This window comes from Desmodus rotundus, chromosome 1 (genome assembly GCF_022682495.2).
Source record: "Desmodus rotundus isolate HL8 chromosome 1, HLdesRot8A.1, whole genome shotgun sequence".
Taxonomy (NCBI): Eukaryota; Metazoa; Chordata; class Mammalia; order Chiroptera; family Phyllostomidae; genus Desmodus; species Desmodus rotundus.
The window spans coordinates 201,333,831-201,349,476 of NC_071387.1; the positions used below are offsets into that span (position 1 = coordinate 201,333,831).

General features: G+C 40.7%; 1 protein-coding gene across 7 annotated transcripts in view; it reads right to left on the reverse strand.

The window, feature by feature from the left end:
• The window catches only part of CPLANE1 (ciliogenesis and planar polarity effector complex subunit 1), a 92,084-nt gene extending 81,439 nt beyond the window's left edge, over positions 1 to 10,645 (reverse strand). For 5 of the 7 annotated variants that reach the window (XM_053914395.2, XM_053914397.2, XM_053914399.2 and 2 more), the window contains exons 1-7: positions 10,334 to 10,645; positions 6,884 to 6,992; positions 4,456 to 4,584; positions 3,113 to 3,248; positions 2,879 to 2,998; positions 1,695 to 1,927; positions 837 to 943 (exon numbers count right to left, since the gene is read on the reverse strand). In XM_053914395.2, coding sequence (XP_053770370.1) covers positions 837 to 943; positions 1,695 to 1,927; positions 2,879 to 2,998; positions 3,113 to 3,248; positions 4,456 to 4,536 — 677 coding nt within the window. In that variant the 5' untranslated portion in view covers positions 4,537 to 4,584; positions 6,884 to 6,992; positions 10,334 to 10,645. Of the gene's footprint in view, positions 1 to 836; positions 944 to 1,694; positions 1,928 to 2,878; positions 2,999 to 3,112; positions 3,249 to 3,999; positions 4,209 to 4,455; positions 4,585 to 6,883; positions 6,993 to 10,333 lie in introns of those variants that run through there. The other 2 variants (XM_053914393.2, XM_053914394.2) reach the window with 2 other exon arrangements.
• Between the last annotated feature and the right edge of the window lie 5,001 nt (positions 10,646 to 15,646).

The following is a 15,646-nucleotide window of genomic DNA, read 5'->3' on the forward strand; positions in this document are numbered from 1 at the left end:
GTGAAAACAGGTACACACATGTATATTCATTATAGTCCAGATGTACACTTATTTGTTCATTTTACTATTATAAATTACATTTTAATAAGGAATTGTTAGCATAAAAAATAAAATAGAAATAAAAACAACCAAAAAACACACTACTTTAGAAAATCTTCTTTAAGCATATGTTTTTAATGGATTGTTTCTATTTTATTGGGTGTTTTAGAATAAAACTTTTTTTAAAAAGATTTTATTTATTTATTTTTAGAGAGAGGGGAAGGGAGAGAGAGAAAAACACTGATGTTCGAGAGATAAATCAATGGGTTGCCTCTCACATGCCCCCAACTGAGGACCTGGCTAGCAACCCAGGCATGTGCCCCGACTGGGAATCGAACCAGTGACCCTTTGGTCTGCAGGCTGGCACTCAATCCACTGAACCATACCAGCCAGGGCAGAATAAAACTATTTTTAAATAAAAAATTCTAAAGCACTTAATTTGGTATAGTAGTAAATTCAAGTAAGTTATGTGCCTCTTAAAATTCTATTAAATTACTTTCCAAAATTGATTTTTTTAGTCTTGAAAGAAGTAAAAACATAGTCCGCCTTAACTTTTACATGGTCTCACTTCCAAAAAGGGAAACAAAAGAAGAAAAAATCAAAATAAAAAATAAAAACCTTCTAGGTTATGTATTTAAAAATGAAAACTAAAGAAATAAAGCAATACTTGTAGGAAGAAAGGATTTATAAAGTCTCAGTAAGTGGAAGTCACAGCTCATTTGCTAATCTTATTAGGTATAAGCCAAAAGTTAAGAATGTTTTAAAAGGCATAGAAAATAAGAAAACATTTACCTCACCTTATAGGTGTAAATACATTCTCTTGCCACCGAATTGCTAGAAATGTCAACTTCAGGCATTCCCCAGAATAAAAAGCAAATGAACACAAGCAGCAGTCTCCAAATAACTGTAGATAAATTTAATATACTTTAATATATAATTAATCTGAAAATAAATCAAGATATATAAACATATATATATTTCTCATCATAAATAAGTGAAATATATCTAGATCCCACATATATTTTTATTCTTAACATTAAGTTAAAGACTTAAATAATTTATTTCTGAGCCAGGGGCATATCTCAAATGAGAAATCAAAGTGCAGTTTATTCTCTTAAGAAAACACTGACATTAACTGGGACGATACCTATAAAGATTCTTACACAGTAATTTTCTCTTCATTTATAGTTATATATTATATAAATTAGGGTACTACCCTTGGAGGTAGGGGGAGATAGAGGAAAACAATAAAACCTCAAAATGAAACCTAAAACCTTGCAACTTCTAACAATAGTGGATTGAGTAATAGTATGCTCATCCACACACACAAAGAGCACCATGCTCTATACAAAATGTTCTTTAGTTCATGAATATATTATTTCCTGGGAATTAAACAGCTCGCTTAACTAGTTATATTTTAAAACTAGGGAAAATTAGAAGTAGGGAAAGAGGAAGCTCTAATTTCAAACTATTTCCAATAAACATTTCTTAAAATGTGACCAAGAAATCTACAAATACATTTTCCATAATGATCTCAGCGATCGTGACAGCTGGTGACCAGGGTCTACAGCTCTGCCATGGCCCAGTCTGCTCAGCAGCTTCTCAGGCAGTGTCTGTTCTCAACTTCTGTACACCCGGTCCGATCTGGATTTTACCTCATTTTTTACAAAAACAGCATGTACTACAGCTTCTTTATCTTTAGTGGAAGGCAAATGAACTGCTTCTTCAGGTAGGATCTGGGACCACCGGCCCATCAATGAAGGACTTTTGGAAGATAAGATATTCTTGAATTCCAAATATTCCCAAAGAAATACGCATCCAGAAGGAGTTATAATTAGAACTCTTTTCCCATCTCCAGACACATACAAATACAGTCTCAAAGAGCTTGCTAAAAACAAAACGAAACAGTAATTAAACCCTGAAGTCTGAATTCCCTCCACAGAGTACATAATTTACCTATTCTGACAAAGAAACCTAAATGATGATCACCATTAAGGATATACAACTAAGGCAGTAGTAATAAATTAAAAAGTAAAAGTACAAAACAGTAACATTTATCACATATTTATGTGGTATTAGTCACTCATTGTTATCAGATATGTTAGGCATATCAGACTTCAAGATTAATCTATTGGGTTGGTCAAAAAGTCCATTTAGTTTTTTTCCATAAAATAAAACATTTTTTCATTTTCATCAATAACTTTATTGATTTGGGTATTTTGAGTGTGTTGGCTATCTCTTGCTAATGGCTTATAGGGGGGAGAGGCCAGGGGTGCTGCTGAACATCTTCCAATGCATAAGACAGCCCCACGGCAAAGAAGTATTCGGCCAACATGTCAATAGTACCAAGAAACTTCCCAAACCACTTTTGACATGTTTGATCAGTCATAGCGCCTTCTCCATCCACTGCACAAATCTTTTTTTGTGTTTCAGTTGCATTTTTGCCTATCTTAAAATAATAAAGCATAATACGCCAAAAGCAGATCTTTATCCATCTTCAATATTAAATTGGCTACACAAAAATTCACCAGTTTTGGTAAGTTTTTTTTAAATGTATGCTGCTATGACAGCTGTCACAATACAATCTAATGAAACTGTTTTGAATGAAGTTAAAGACAACTAAGCACTACTAGAGCCACTGTATGGAAAAAACTAAATAAACTTTTTGGCCAACCCAATAAGTACTATCACAAATAAACACCACCAAAAATATGTACATATAACATATATATGAGTACACATATACACACACACAGATTTTTAAAATAGTAATAGAAAAATGTTTCACCTTCTTTTCCTCTTTATCAAGTTAAACCAATTTAAACAAATAAATTCTCACCTATTGCAGCTTTAATCATTTCCTTAGGCTTTTCAGTTGCTTGTATAGTTTTCAAACAATCTTGGTCTTTGTTCCAAAGAAAAAGCTCCCCTGTGGTAAGTAACCCAGCCAGCCAGGCATCTGTTTCCAAAAAGAAAATGCAATACTTACAATCTAATGGTTCCCCTAATATTGTCCCAAATCATTAAAAAATTCAGTTAATCTATCCTTTTGAAAATATCAGTACTGCTTAACCATTACTGGACGTTGCGAGGACAATAACATCCTTCAAGAAAGGCTGCAGACGAGGAATTTTCTTCTTTGTCCTTCCCGAGAGCAAATTAATTTCCTTTATGAGTTTATCATCCAAAAGAAAAACAGCTTCATTTTCCTAAGAGAATAAATATGTGAGAGAACAAAGAGGTACTAGAAGTTAATTCAAACTCTTATCCATAATATCCTGAAAAGGAAAACAAAGTGACATTTTAAAAAGATCATACATTTGTACCATACATTAAAAAGATTTACATTTGTACCACAAACCATAAAATGAACAATAACATTGACGAGGTTTCCTGAAGATTTTTTCATTCTCTCTTAAAATACCTCATTAAAATTACTTCATAAAATGAACTAATGATTGCAATTTAGGTTTCTCTGAATTTTAAAGTTATCGGAGTGTCTTCTAACTCTGCTAGCCAAAAGCAGGTCATCAATTTGAACAGTAGCGTGTGCAAGTTTTTAAATTATTTATTTAAAATAGATACGGCTTCTGCACTCCCCGGCTCTGATCATTTTTTATTTCCTAGAAAAAGTATACTGTTTTGAATTAACTTTGTCTTCATGTATTCTAGGGCAGTGGCTTGAAAGTCCCACCTGTCCAGCCACATCAGCAACACCTGAGACCCAGTCAGAAATGCCTATTCTTCTACCCCAGACCTACTGAGTCAGAAACTCTGGGACAGGGCCCAGCATTGTTTTACCAAGGTCTCAGATGATTCTGACCATTGTAAAGTGCACGAGACACTGTTCTAGAGAAGGTAAGTTAGTGGTATAATTTCTCACAGGAAGTGACACGACACTAAATTTCTTAATTGTAATAATTATAATAAACTCTTAGAGGCTTTTACAGGTTTGCCCACCTTCCCGGAGATGAGGAACCTATTCCATACATTGTGAACAGTATTCCCAGACTGCTTGTGCATGGTCACCCATCTTTTTTCCAGGTCTGAGGGGCACTTTATTGCACAGTCACGAAAAGCATAATGGAAGAAACACTCCACTGATTGTTCCAGTAGGAAAAGGTTCAGCAGATTAAATATTCCCTTTCGATAAATGCCATCTCCACCATCTTAAACATAATATGAAAAAAATTTGTAAGTAAAACATTTCTTTAAATAGACTATTTAACTTTCTGGAAAAGCTAATTTACTGTAATAAAAACAAAACACACATGCAAAACCCTAGTCAGTGGGCAAGAGATCCTTCTAAAGATGGATTTTATTTTTTAAATACCATAGAACATTCTTCAATCTTAGAGGCAAAGCACTCACTTAACACATATTACAACTAGTATTGTATGAATATAGAAAATCTACCTGTCCCAACCAGGAGACTCGTGGCCAGGGTCTCTTCTGCTTGATACTTGTTGATGTCAAAACTTCTAATCTTATCTCCATGCTTGGTAAGACATCAATGACCAGTCAAGTAAAAACAGTCACAAGGTGCTATGAAAAGCAAAGATAATGATAATAATAAAAAATAGCCCATAATATTCACTGAGGATCTTAATTTACACCAAGATTTTGTGTTTCACTTTTTTATCAGCTCTATTCTCTTTTTCAGGTAAGACACTGACAATGCATTCAGTACCACATCTTATATCTTCAACAGTCTGGCAAATGTACTGGCTTTTTTGACAAGTTATTTCTCACACTATGAAGGTAAACAGGAACCTGGAAAAGATCTTGACAATACAGTTTCTGCATGATTTGTCTTTCTCAGTGTGGCAGGTTATATTTTCCAACGATGGCCACAAAAGTACCTCCCGTCTCACACACTCCTCTTACGCTGTGACCTTGACACTTCTTTCATAGGTCTCTTCTCGGGTCTATGCCTTATCCCTTGGAATTGGATGGGATCTGGACTATTTTAACCGAGAATAAAGTGGAAGTGATGCCACGCATTTGCCAAGGCTGGGTCACAAAAGGTGATACAGCTTCCACCTTACTCTCAGGAATCACTGCTCTTGAAGCCTGCACTCACCGAGTCAGCAGTCCGGCTGCCCTGAACCACGGAGCTGAAAGAAAGCCCCAACTAGCCCACGTAAAAATGAGGCTCCGAGAGAATAGGAAGTGAAGAAGCCTGGCCAGTCCCTGTGCTGGGTGTGGGGGCAGTGGCAGTGAAGCCAAGAACAGTGTGTCAGAGCCCAAGCAGGGGAGGAGAGCATCGTCTTGGGCAAATGGTCCATTCTTGGGAGAATCTTAGGAGGACAGTCACATTGTGGGACATCCTGCTACAGAGCTTTGGAACCTAAGCTGAATGACGACACAGAAGCCATATGGAAAGGGATCCCAGTGACCAAACCGAGGACAATCTGAGCATCAAAACTAATTACAGTAATAGATTTGAAATCCATTTAACAAAGCAGGAAACTGACTCCATTATAAATTTTAAAAAGTAAATAAATTGAACATTTGATGACAAATGATATATTTACACTGTTTCAAAGTATCTCCTATAAAATACTCATTAATTACAAAGGAGAAAAGATTAACTTCACAATGAAGAAGCCAGGCAGACTCCATTTAATCCACTTATCAAAATGAAAATGATCAGTAATGAGACAAATGGAAATCATGTGCCACCAAAAGACAAATGAGAAAAATATCTGTGCCACGTGTGTGAAAGACACATAACCTGAATAACAAGGAAATATCAGACAAACCCAAATGGCTTTTATTGGGGACAGTGTGTGTAAGTGTATACAGCATACATGCATAGTTCATCAATCTGTGTCAAGAAGGCTATAGTCATACAAAAACAGGTATTATCTATAGATAACAACTGAAGGAACACAGATTTGTCATAGGTCAGGGTCTGTTAGTCACACTGACACCAAAAGGTCTTTATGATGTGTTTCAGAGTTAAGGAGTTTACTCCTTATGCCTCGAACTTAAATATCCGGTTTATATTACCAGGGCTATACAAAACAAAGCAGAGCAACCTTCAAAGGATATAATGTATTTATCAGGCCTGATTCCCACAGGAACCCTCGATGTTAAGAGTTGGGTTATGCCTGCCACCTGCGTTTTTACCTGGTTTCCCAGGGAGACTTACTAGCCCCTTTCAGAGCCTGCTCTCATGGGGCTGCAATCTCCGACACCACACAGAGTAGTCCCCAACATCTCCCCCTTTTTTGTTTGTTATGGTGGCATAACCAAAGGCACTGGTGCTGCTGTAGTCAACAGGGTTATGCTAGGAAGAGCAGGCTTCAAAGACAAAATGTACATTCTTTCTCAGGCCGGATTTGCCCCCAGGAGCCATTTGTCCCAGTACAAGGGTACAGCTGCCCCTGGAATTGTTTTCAGGCTGAGTCAGGCAGGGGGAGCAAAGCAGCCAAGAGATTAGGAGACTTTTTACATATAGAATGAGGACTCAGGCTATGACAGAGCCAAGGGGTGAGGGTCTTTCTACCCCTTCCCTACAGTCCCCTAAGTCCTTCCCTGATGGTCCATTCATGACTGTGCCTGTCTTAGGTTGCCCCTCCCTTGAGGAATCTTACCCATCATTGCCTAATCAGTCATCTGCCCAGGCCAAGCAGGGTGAAGTGAGGGAGGCAGGGGCTGCACTCCTGCCAGGAGGATAGGTTCTGTCTCCTTTGTGGCTCTTGTCCCCAAGGCCTTTTCACTCAGCCCTAGCCATGGGACTCTTGTCTGTTAATGAGGCTACTGTCCCTGAAACCAGGCAGGACTCTCTCAACAGTAGCCAAAGAGTTGAAGGTTCGATTCCTAGTCAGGGACATACCTGGGTTGTGGGTTCAATTCCCATCTTGGCACATACGATCCCCAGTCCAGACACATACCAGATGCAACCAGTTGGTGATTCTCTCTCACATTGATGTTTCTCTCTCTCCCTAAAAGCAATAATAAAATGTCCTTGGGTGAGGATAAAAAGAAAAAAAAAGATTGAGATAGAAAACCTGATAACTAAACCCAATGAGTAATTATAACTTTTATCCTTTCATTATAAAAGATAACACTGAACAGGTAGAATATCATGACTAGGAAGAGAAATAGACGGCTGTGATGTATTAATGTTCATTTTCTGACCTAGATGTTTGCCATGTAGTTATAGAGGTGAGTGTCCTTATCTATAGAAAATATACACTAAAGCATTCAAGGACAGCCCTGGCTGGTGTGGTACAGTGGACTGAACACCAGCCTGTGAACCAAAAGGTTGCCAGTTCAATTTCTGGTGGGGGCACATGCCTGGGTTGCAGGCTGGGTCCCCCAGTTGAGGGAGGTGACTGATGGATGTTTCTATCACACATCAATATTTCTCTCCCTTTTTTTTCTCCCTCCTTTCCTCACTCTCTGAAAATAAATAAAATCTTTTTAAAAATAAAAATATTCAGGGATAAGAGAACATCAGCTTGTCACTCACTCTCAAGTGACTCATCAAAAACAGTTCTCTGTAATCTATTTGCAGTTTTTCCTGTAAGTCTAAATTAATATTTAAAATTAATTTTTAAAATTTTTACAATTGTGACATCTTGAACAAAGATGGTATTTGGTCATTGGCCTGGACTGTGTTCAATCATAGCTTTATTCTGCCTTCTTTTTTAATTTTTAATTCTATCTTCCTAATTCTATTTAGTTTATGAAATCCAAAAAAAATTGAATTTCTTTTGTATGACTGATGCCATAGTTAAGAAAATAGCTAATTTTTAAAAATAAAACTAGCTTGCCCTGGCTGGTGTGGCTCAGTGGTTGAGTGCCGGCCTGGGAATCAAAGGGTCGTCAGTTCGATTCCCAGTCAGGGCACATGCCTGGATTTCTTGCCAGGTCCCCAGCAGGGGGTGTGCAAGAGGCAACCACACATTGATGTTTCTCTCCCTCTCTTTCTCTCTCCCTTCCCTTTTCTCTAGGAATAAATAAATAAAATCTTTAAAAAAATAAAATGAAAAATAAAATTAGCTTTAAAAGAAAAACTATTCAAGCACAGTATAGAATGACCTATCAAGGTGCTGGCCATTCTCATATTTTACACCATAACATTGTTTCTCAGTTGCTCAGAATCCTAATATTCTAGATGACTACTTCCTTAGACAGCATTTATGTTTATAAATTTTTAAAATAAAAATTATAAATAAGAAATTCTTTAAAAAGAGCTAACCAAGTGTGAGAGGAATGATAGCATCAGAAAAGCATCATCTGTGGCTCCTAAGGACCTAACAGACCTAGTCAAACAGTATCAGTGGCTACTAAAGCTATCAGGGGAAAGTAGAATAGATGGGGAACTCTAAAAGAGGTGGACTAATATGCTATAAGCCCCCTAATCAATCTTAAAATTCTTAACAGTGAAACAGACCTTATATTCCTGATACAATGCTACACAGATGGGCAGTACACAGAACCTCTATGAAATATTCTTACAAAGAAAAACTTTAAAAACTGAATCTCTGTGTCTGAATCCAGCCACCAGATGATAAAAAGCAAAGAGTAAAGGAACATACTGAAAACACCAGGAGAATATAGTCAACCAAATTCAGAATGTAAGAAGTTCTACAGAATAAATCAATGAAATAAAATAGGAAACCATGAATTCATATAACTATAAGTAAATGGAAAGATTGTGCATTTGATGAAAATAATGGATAAATGAGGCAGTTTCTTTGGCAAATAAATGGCATTGTAAAAGAGAGGAAGGAGAGAAACTGTTAGATATGTATTTTACATGTAATAATGCACGGACAGACAGAAGGAGTCACACAACCAAATGCAATACATGAAAACCTTTTCTGGACCTCAATTCAAATAAACCAATTGGAAAAACATATGCAGCAGCTGCTAAAAAGAATAAGGAAGATCTCTGTGAACTGTGATTTCTAGACTATATTAATTGAAAAAAGTAAAGTGTTGTCTACGGCCATATCACCCTGAACGCACCTGATCTCGTCTAAAAAAGTAAAGTGGAAAAGAGTGTAAGAAGAGAAAAATAATATATCATTTAATTTTACAAAAAGAAACAGAAAATAAAACAATTTAACAAAATAGGTTAACTACTAAGGGTGGAGCAAATGAAATAGAAAGGCTAGGAAGGGAGTGATATTTCTTAAAATAGCTTTTTGTACAGTTTTGACTTGTGGAATTATGTTAATTAAAATATGAAGTGGTCAATCTCTGTAACAGAATAAAAGTCCTTTATATTTTTCCTGAAACTTTTCTGTAAAGTTGAAATTATTTCAAATTCAAAAAAGACAACAGGAAAATCTGGGTACTTGATAACATCAAGAAATTAATGTTATTTTTGGTGGTATGTGGTAATTCTATTATAGATTTTGGTGTGCTTTTTAAGGGTCCTTATTCCTCTTAGATATGGAATACAGTATATTCTTAAGTATTTATGCCAGGGATGTCCTTTAAATACTCCAGATGAATACTCAGACATCAGCTTTCCAACTAAAAGGTAAAGGATAAAGGTAGCTCAAGATGTGAGGACGGAGCCCTAGAGGATTGGATGTTTTCACCGCCTGTTATCAGGCGAAGATTATTTCGGCTACTGGCACTCAAAACAGTAATGCTCCTGACAATAAGCATCACCAAGCAAGATTCATTAATGGAAGAAAAAATAATATAACCTCATCACACTCACAAAATGTTAGGAAGGGAAAATACTAAGTCTACGCAAAATGTACCTTTATTTAAAACACACAGGCCAATGTAATTGAAGGGCAATAATCAAAGTGCTTCTGTGGTTTCCACCACGCGTGAGTCTTAAGAAATCACGTCCGCTCCGCAACGTTCAACTAACTAATCATCAACTAACGTCAAACACGTTAAACACCAGAGACGTCCGAGACGTTGGGGAGTCTCCCCCACCACCAACCACCTCGCACAAGTCATCCCCAGGGGCTCCTCCGAGGCTTTCTCCCGGACCCTGCGGGGCAGGCTTGGCAGCGGGAGGTGCCCGCGGGGGACAGGACAGGAGCTGGGGGACCGGCTCCGGGAGCCCCGCGTCTCCGTGGGCCCGAGGATGCTGCGGCGGCAGGACCGGGCCGGAGGCCTAGGAGGAGGGCAGGCCAAGCGCCGGGCGGAAGGAAAGGTCGCGGGGGCCGCGAGCGGCGGGGCTGGGAAGGTCGCGGACGTGCAAGACAGAAGGATGAGAGGGGACCGGGGAGCCGCAGGACGCGGATGGCCCCTCAGCCGGAGGAAGCGGTGGGACTCTGCGGGGCAGGAATCTGCGGGCAGTTACCTCCGCCAGGGCCGAGCCCCTCCGGGGCGGGAACGGCGCGACGAAGCCGAGAGCCTAGCGGGCAGCGCGGGCAGGAGGCGGGGGGACGGCAGTCGCGGGCCCAGTCGGCCGCCCAGACGCGAGCCAGCGCCCGGGCGACAGCGGGGGGCGGGGAGGGGACGCGAGCACTAGCCCGGGTGCGGGCTCCCAGCAAGCCGGGAGCGCGGGCGGGGATCTGCACTGCTCCTCCTTCTCCTCCTCCTCCCCAGCCCCGCCCGGTGCCCTCGGCTCGCGCCCCGGTCCCCCGCACCCGCCGCCTCCGCTGCACAGCTCGCACAGGATCTACCGCGCGCGGTCCCCAGCCCGCGCTCGCCGGCTTTATCCTCGCCGCCGCCCCGCCCGCTCCAGCGCCCCGCCCACTCAGCCGGCGCCCCGCCCACTCGCCCGCGGCTCGGGGGCTGGGCTAGGCCCTGGCTTCCCCGCGCCAGGGCGTGTTTCAGACTATGGCTGCCTGGGTGTTGTGCTTCCCAGGAAACCGTCTAACAACAGACGTGTGAGTACCGTAAGTCACGGGGTGTCGCCCCGCTAGTAGGGACCCCAAAGGAAAGGGGTTGTTCACTGCCCTCCGCGGATCGAGGCAATCGAAAGCGCTCCGAGAACCCAGTCCTTCCTCGCAATTCCGGCGGCTTATTACCCTCACTGTGTTCGCTTCCTTCGCTCTTGCCGCGGTCCAGCCCACCGACTGAGAACGGTCGCGAACTGCAGCTCTCCGGCTGAGTTTGGCCTGGAAAAGCATTTTTCTGTAGCTTAAATGTGCAGGCCTTTGGCAGTAGCTTACTCTGGTTTCCCTCCTCTCCACGTGTTGACGTCGCTGGCCTGGGGTTTGAAGGCGTTTGGCTTGTTACCCTTGGCTAGGATAAACATATTCTGCTGAGTAAATCGCCCAGCCCTCCCAAGTGAAGAGCTACTAGGTTGGTTTATCTTAGTAAGCAAGAGATACAGGGCAGGAGAACTCCCCGAAGCATCCTGAACCACACCTATCCCTCTGCATGGGTGTGGGGTAACAGCCAGCTGGAATACTGGCAACTCAGCACCATTTGTCTCAAAGCTTAGAGAACTGAGATGCTTCAAGTTCGCCCAAAGTCAGGAAGAGCTTACTAGAATGAGCACAGAAAGACTCAAGCAGAAAACTCAGGAACTAAGAAATCCGGACACATTCCCACAGTTTTCTTTGTTCTCATTTCTAGGTCTTAAGATGTGATACTAATAGGATAACTGTGGCTGACTTTGCTGTATGGCCAGAAGATCTAGGAATATTGGTGTTATCCTGGAATTAACTGTTCCATGCCTTTGCCTATTCTTTAGATTTTACAGGAATAACTACAATTTGCTAAAGTAATTGAATGTCTATAATGTGTGAGACACTATGCTAAGTACGAGGGTGGACCCAAAACACGGAATCTATTAAAAATTGTGTATTTATTCCTACATGTTTAAACTTCAGCCACCTTCAAAGTACTCTCCATTTGATGCAGTACTTCTATTAAGATGCTTTTTTCACTGCTCAAAACAGTTTTTGAGCTTGTGAGTTTTGATGCCTTTTAGTGCTTCTGTTATTTTTTGTTTCAGCTCTTCCACATTGGCAAAACATTTTTCTCTGAGGACTTTTTTCATCTGGGGAAACAAACAAAAAAATAGTCTCTTCGGGGCGAGACTGGGTGAATACAGAGGTGGGGCACGGGAGTTGTGTCGTTTTGGGACAAAAACTGCTGAACACTCAGCGTGGTGTGGGCAAGTGCACTCATAAATCACCCATCATGAAATGGGCAAAGCATTCAGTCTTCAAAAAAATTCACTGAAGCTGAACGCCACCTCTCACAACAATGTCAGCTAGTACACTGGGGGTTCCTAGAACACTCACCTAGCAGGGGAAGCCTGTACTACAAGGGGACCCCCCTCCAGCAGATAATTCCATGGTGGATTTGTGGTTCAGAAACCCAATGGGAGGACTGTAGGTAATAGAATATGAAACCTAAGCATCAGTCTCCCCTTCAGCCCTCCCTGCACTTTTTAAAGCTCGCCTCTCTTTAATATACACACATACACTGATTAGTTTAGTATAAAATACCAATGCTTATGTGAATGTGAATGGGATGGAAGAGAACCATGTGAAAATCTGAGTGAGCTCAAATAAAAACGAGCCTGAGGATTCCCCATCAGATTTGGTGTTTTGTAGCTACAGTGCCAGATTTGTAATAACTGAGGACTTTTTGGTAGCAGCTAATAAAATCACATCTGACCAGCTTGAGCAAGAGAGGGAATGTATTGTAGAGGTTCTGGTGTATCCCACAGAATCTAAGGAATGGGTTCAACAATCAATCTTTGGGAAAGACGGGGACCAGGAGAGGCTGAAGACGTCCTCTCTAGAGCAGTGCTGTCCAGCAGAAACGCCTGTACTGATGAAAATGTTCTCAGTCTGCTCTGCCCAGTGCGGTAGCCATAAGTTGCAAACGATACTGAGCACCAGTAATGTAGCTAGTGCAACTGAGACACTGAGTTTTTTATTTTATTTTTATGAAATTCAAATAGCCACATGTGGCTAGTGGTTCCTATATTGCTCAGTGCAACTTTAAAGTTTTGCCCATTAACATGGCTCAACTGCAGTTTCTACCTCAGTTCAAAATTGCAAATCTCTTGGAGGGAACACGCAAATCACGCAGTTTGGGTGAGATTCACTCCTGGATCAATCAGCTATGGCTAGGACCACATAGTACAGAAATGGCTGCTGAGGGCTTGTCTGTGTTTCTGAGTCCACTCTTCCTCCACCAGGGAATCATTATAAGCTGAGGTCTATGATAAGATGGAGTGGTGAATTATTTAGACTAGACTAAATAATTGGTTATTGGAAAGCCCCTCTGAAACATCTGTGGCCTAAACAACATAGATGCTTATTTTTCTTTTGCGTAACTATTATTATAAGGTGAGTATTCAGTTTGGTGGAGTCGCTGTGCTCCGCACAATCATTCAGAGATACAGATTCCTTTAAGATGTTTCCTCTGTCATTCTCCAGTGTCTTGTTGCAGTCAAAACGGTCACAAGGACTTCCAGCCAAAGGCAAGGGGAAAAAGAGAGTATGCCCAGTTTTCAGACCTGGGCCCACAAATATCACTCAGTGTTTCTGCCTATGTTGCATTGTAAGGAACTTAGTCCTCTGGTCACACCTAACTGTAAGGGAGGCTGGGAAACGTATTTTAGCAATGTATCCAGTAAGGCTCAAAATGATTTTTGATGGGCAGGAATTTTTAGCACGTGGTTAGAATACAAAAAATAGTAATACATATTTCCTGCCTTCAAGGAGATCACAGGTTTGGTGAGGAGAAAAGATGAGTACTTAACTAGCAATGAATAAGGAACATGCTGTAAGAACTCAAAGAAAAGAATGACTTAAAGCACTGTTTCTCAGACTTTATATATGAATCACCCAGAACTCTTGTCAAAACTTCTGATTCAGTAAATGGGGAGAGGAATTGGGGGTTGAGACCTGCTTTTCTAACAATCTCCCACGTGACACCAATCCGTCCCTTGGACCATACTTTGAGTAGCAGGTGATTTCAGATTCAGCAAACCCCACAGAGGGAATGGCATTTGAACTACCTTTGCAATCAAGTGTAGTGATTGAGACCTGCTTTGGATGTTACGTGTACGGTGTTCAACTTTCAGCTCTGTGATTTAAACTGCCAGCCTATAAGCCTATTAAAGATCTTAAGTAACAGAGAACCTCACGCAAGCTGGATTTAACAATAAAAGAAGTTGAGTAGCTCATTAACATGGGTTCAGCAGGTGTCTTGCAAGTTTTGATCAGGCAGGTCTTGTGTGTTCCATTTTTTCTAATTCTTTTCACTCTTCAGACTGGCTTCTTTTATGGTAAAGTGAAAGATGGCAAATTTACACCTATTTTACAAAGAACATGTAGTTAAAAATTTTTTTCTGTAATTGAACATTTTCATGAGCCTCTCTCTACCTCAATGTGTAGCAAGGAAAGTCTTTATCTTGACAAGTAATTTTACTCCCACTTCTTCTTTGGTGAAGTTTCTTTCCAACAAATTCTCTAGCCTACTGATTTTCTCATTCTCATTTTACTTAATCTACAGAGCAGATTCATAATGATAGTAGTAGGAGGGGTTTTGTGCCTTCAGAACATTGGTGGACAGAGTGACTTACCCGAACTTTGTTTTCCGTATGCTTACCCCATCACTGCTTCAGGATGTCTGATGCTTGCTCCTGGGTCGGTTGCATTGGTGTCTAATGTGGTACATCTACCGAGTCTCTAACTTTTTCCTGCAATGATGCTACAGTGTCCATGAAGCCTCAGACACATCCTTCATTCTTCCAGTCCACTACCTGTACAGTGGGGTCCTCTTGCTCTCAACAAATTTGTCCTAAGATCTGAGAGCAGGTCAGGAACGGTTCAGCTCCATTCCCATCACCTTTTGTTTTATTCTGCTGGGATCACCCCAAATTGGGGGTGAGGGAGCATCCTAAGAGACAGTATTTTCCAGTAACTGGGAAAAGCTACCCTGCTTTCAACTTTCTCTTCAACTCTACCCCCATGAGATTTTACCTTGAAATGTATGTATATCTGATTCCTTTTTTCCACGAAGTCAGAGTTCTCTTCTTCCTAATCTTGCCTGAATAGTACTCCCCTTACGTATATTCTGAGTCCTCTCTGGATTGTCCCTACATTGTAGCTTATGGTGAAGTTCCATATTCACACAGTGCTTTGAGTTTGATATACAGGGTCTGGCAGAATTAACTCCTGCTTGAGTGTAGTTGGTAGGTAATAATATGGGTGTAATAACTGATAGCTTTAATTTGAACATTTTGCCTAAAATGTTATATGGTGTGCTTGAGTGTGAGTGATGTTACAGAATTACATGCTTATGATTTTGTAATAAAAAAGGAGTTAATTGTGCCGGACCTTGTGTAGTAAGAAATTTAGAGCCCCTTGCTCTGTGAATAAAGCTGAACTGTTTGCAAAGAATCAAATAATAAGTTTGCTTGGAAACTCCGTAGTTTTCCACAGTGGCTACACAGATCTGCATTCCCATCAACAGTGCAGGAGGGATCCCTTTTCTCCACATCCTCACCAGCACTTGTTTATTTATTGATGGTAGCCATTCTGGCAGGTGTGAGGTGATTACCTCATTGTGGTTCTAATTTGCATCTCTCTGATGATTAGTGATATTGAACATTTTTCCACGTCTATTGACCATCTGTATGTCCTCTTTGGAGAGGTGTCTATTCAGGTCCTTTGCCCATTTTTTAATTGGATTG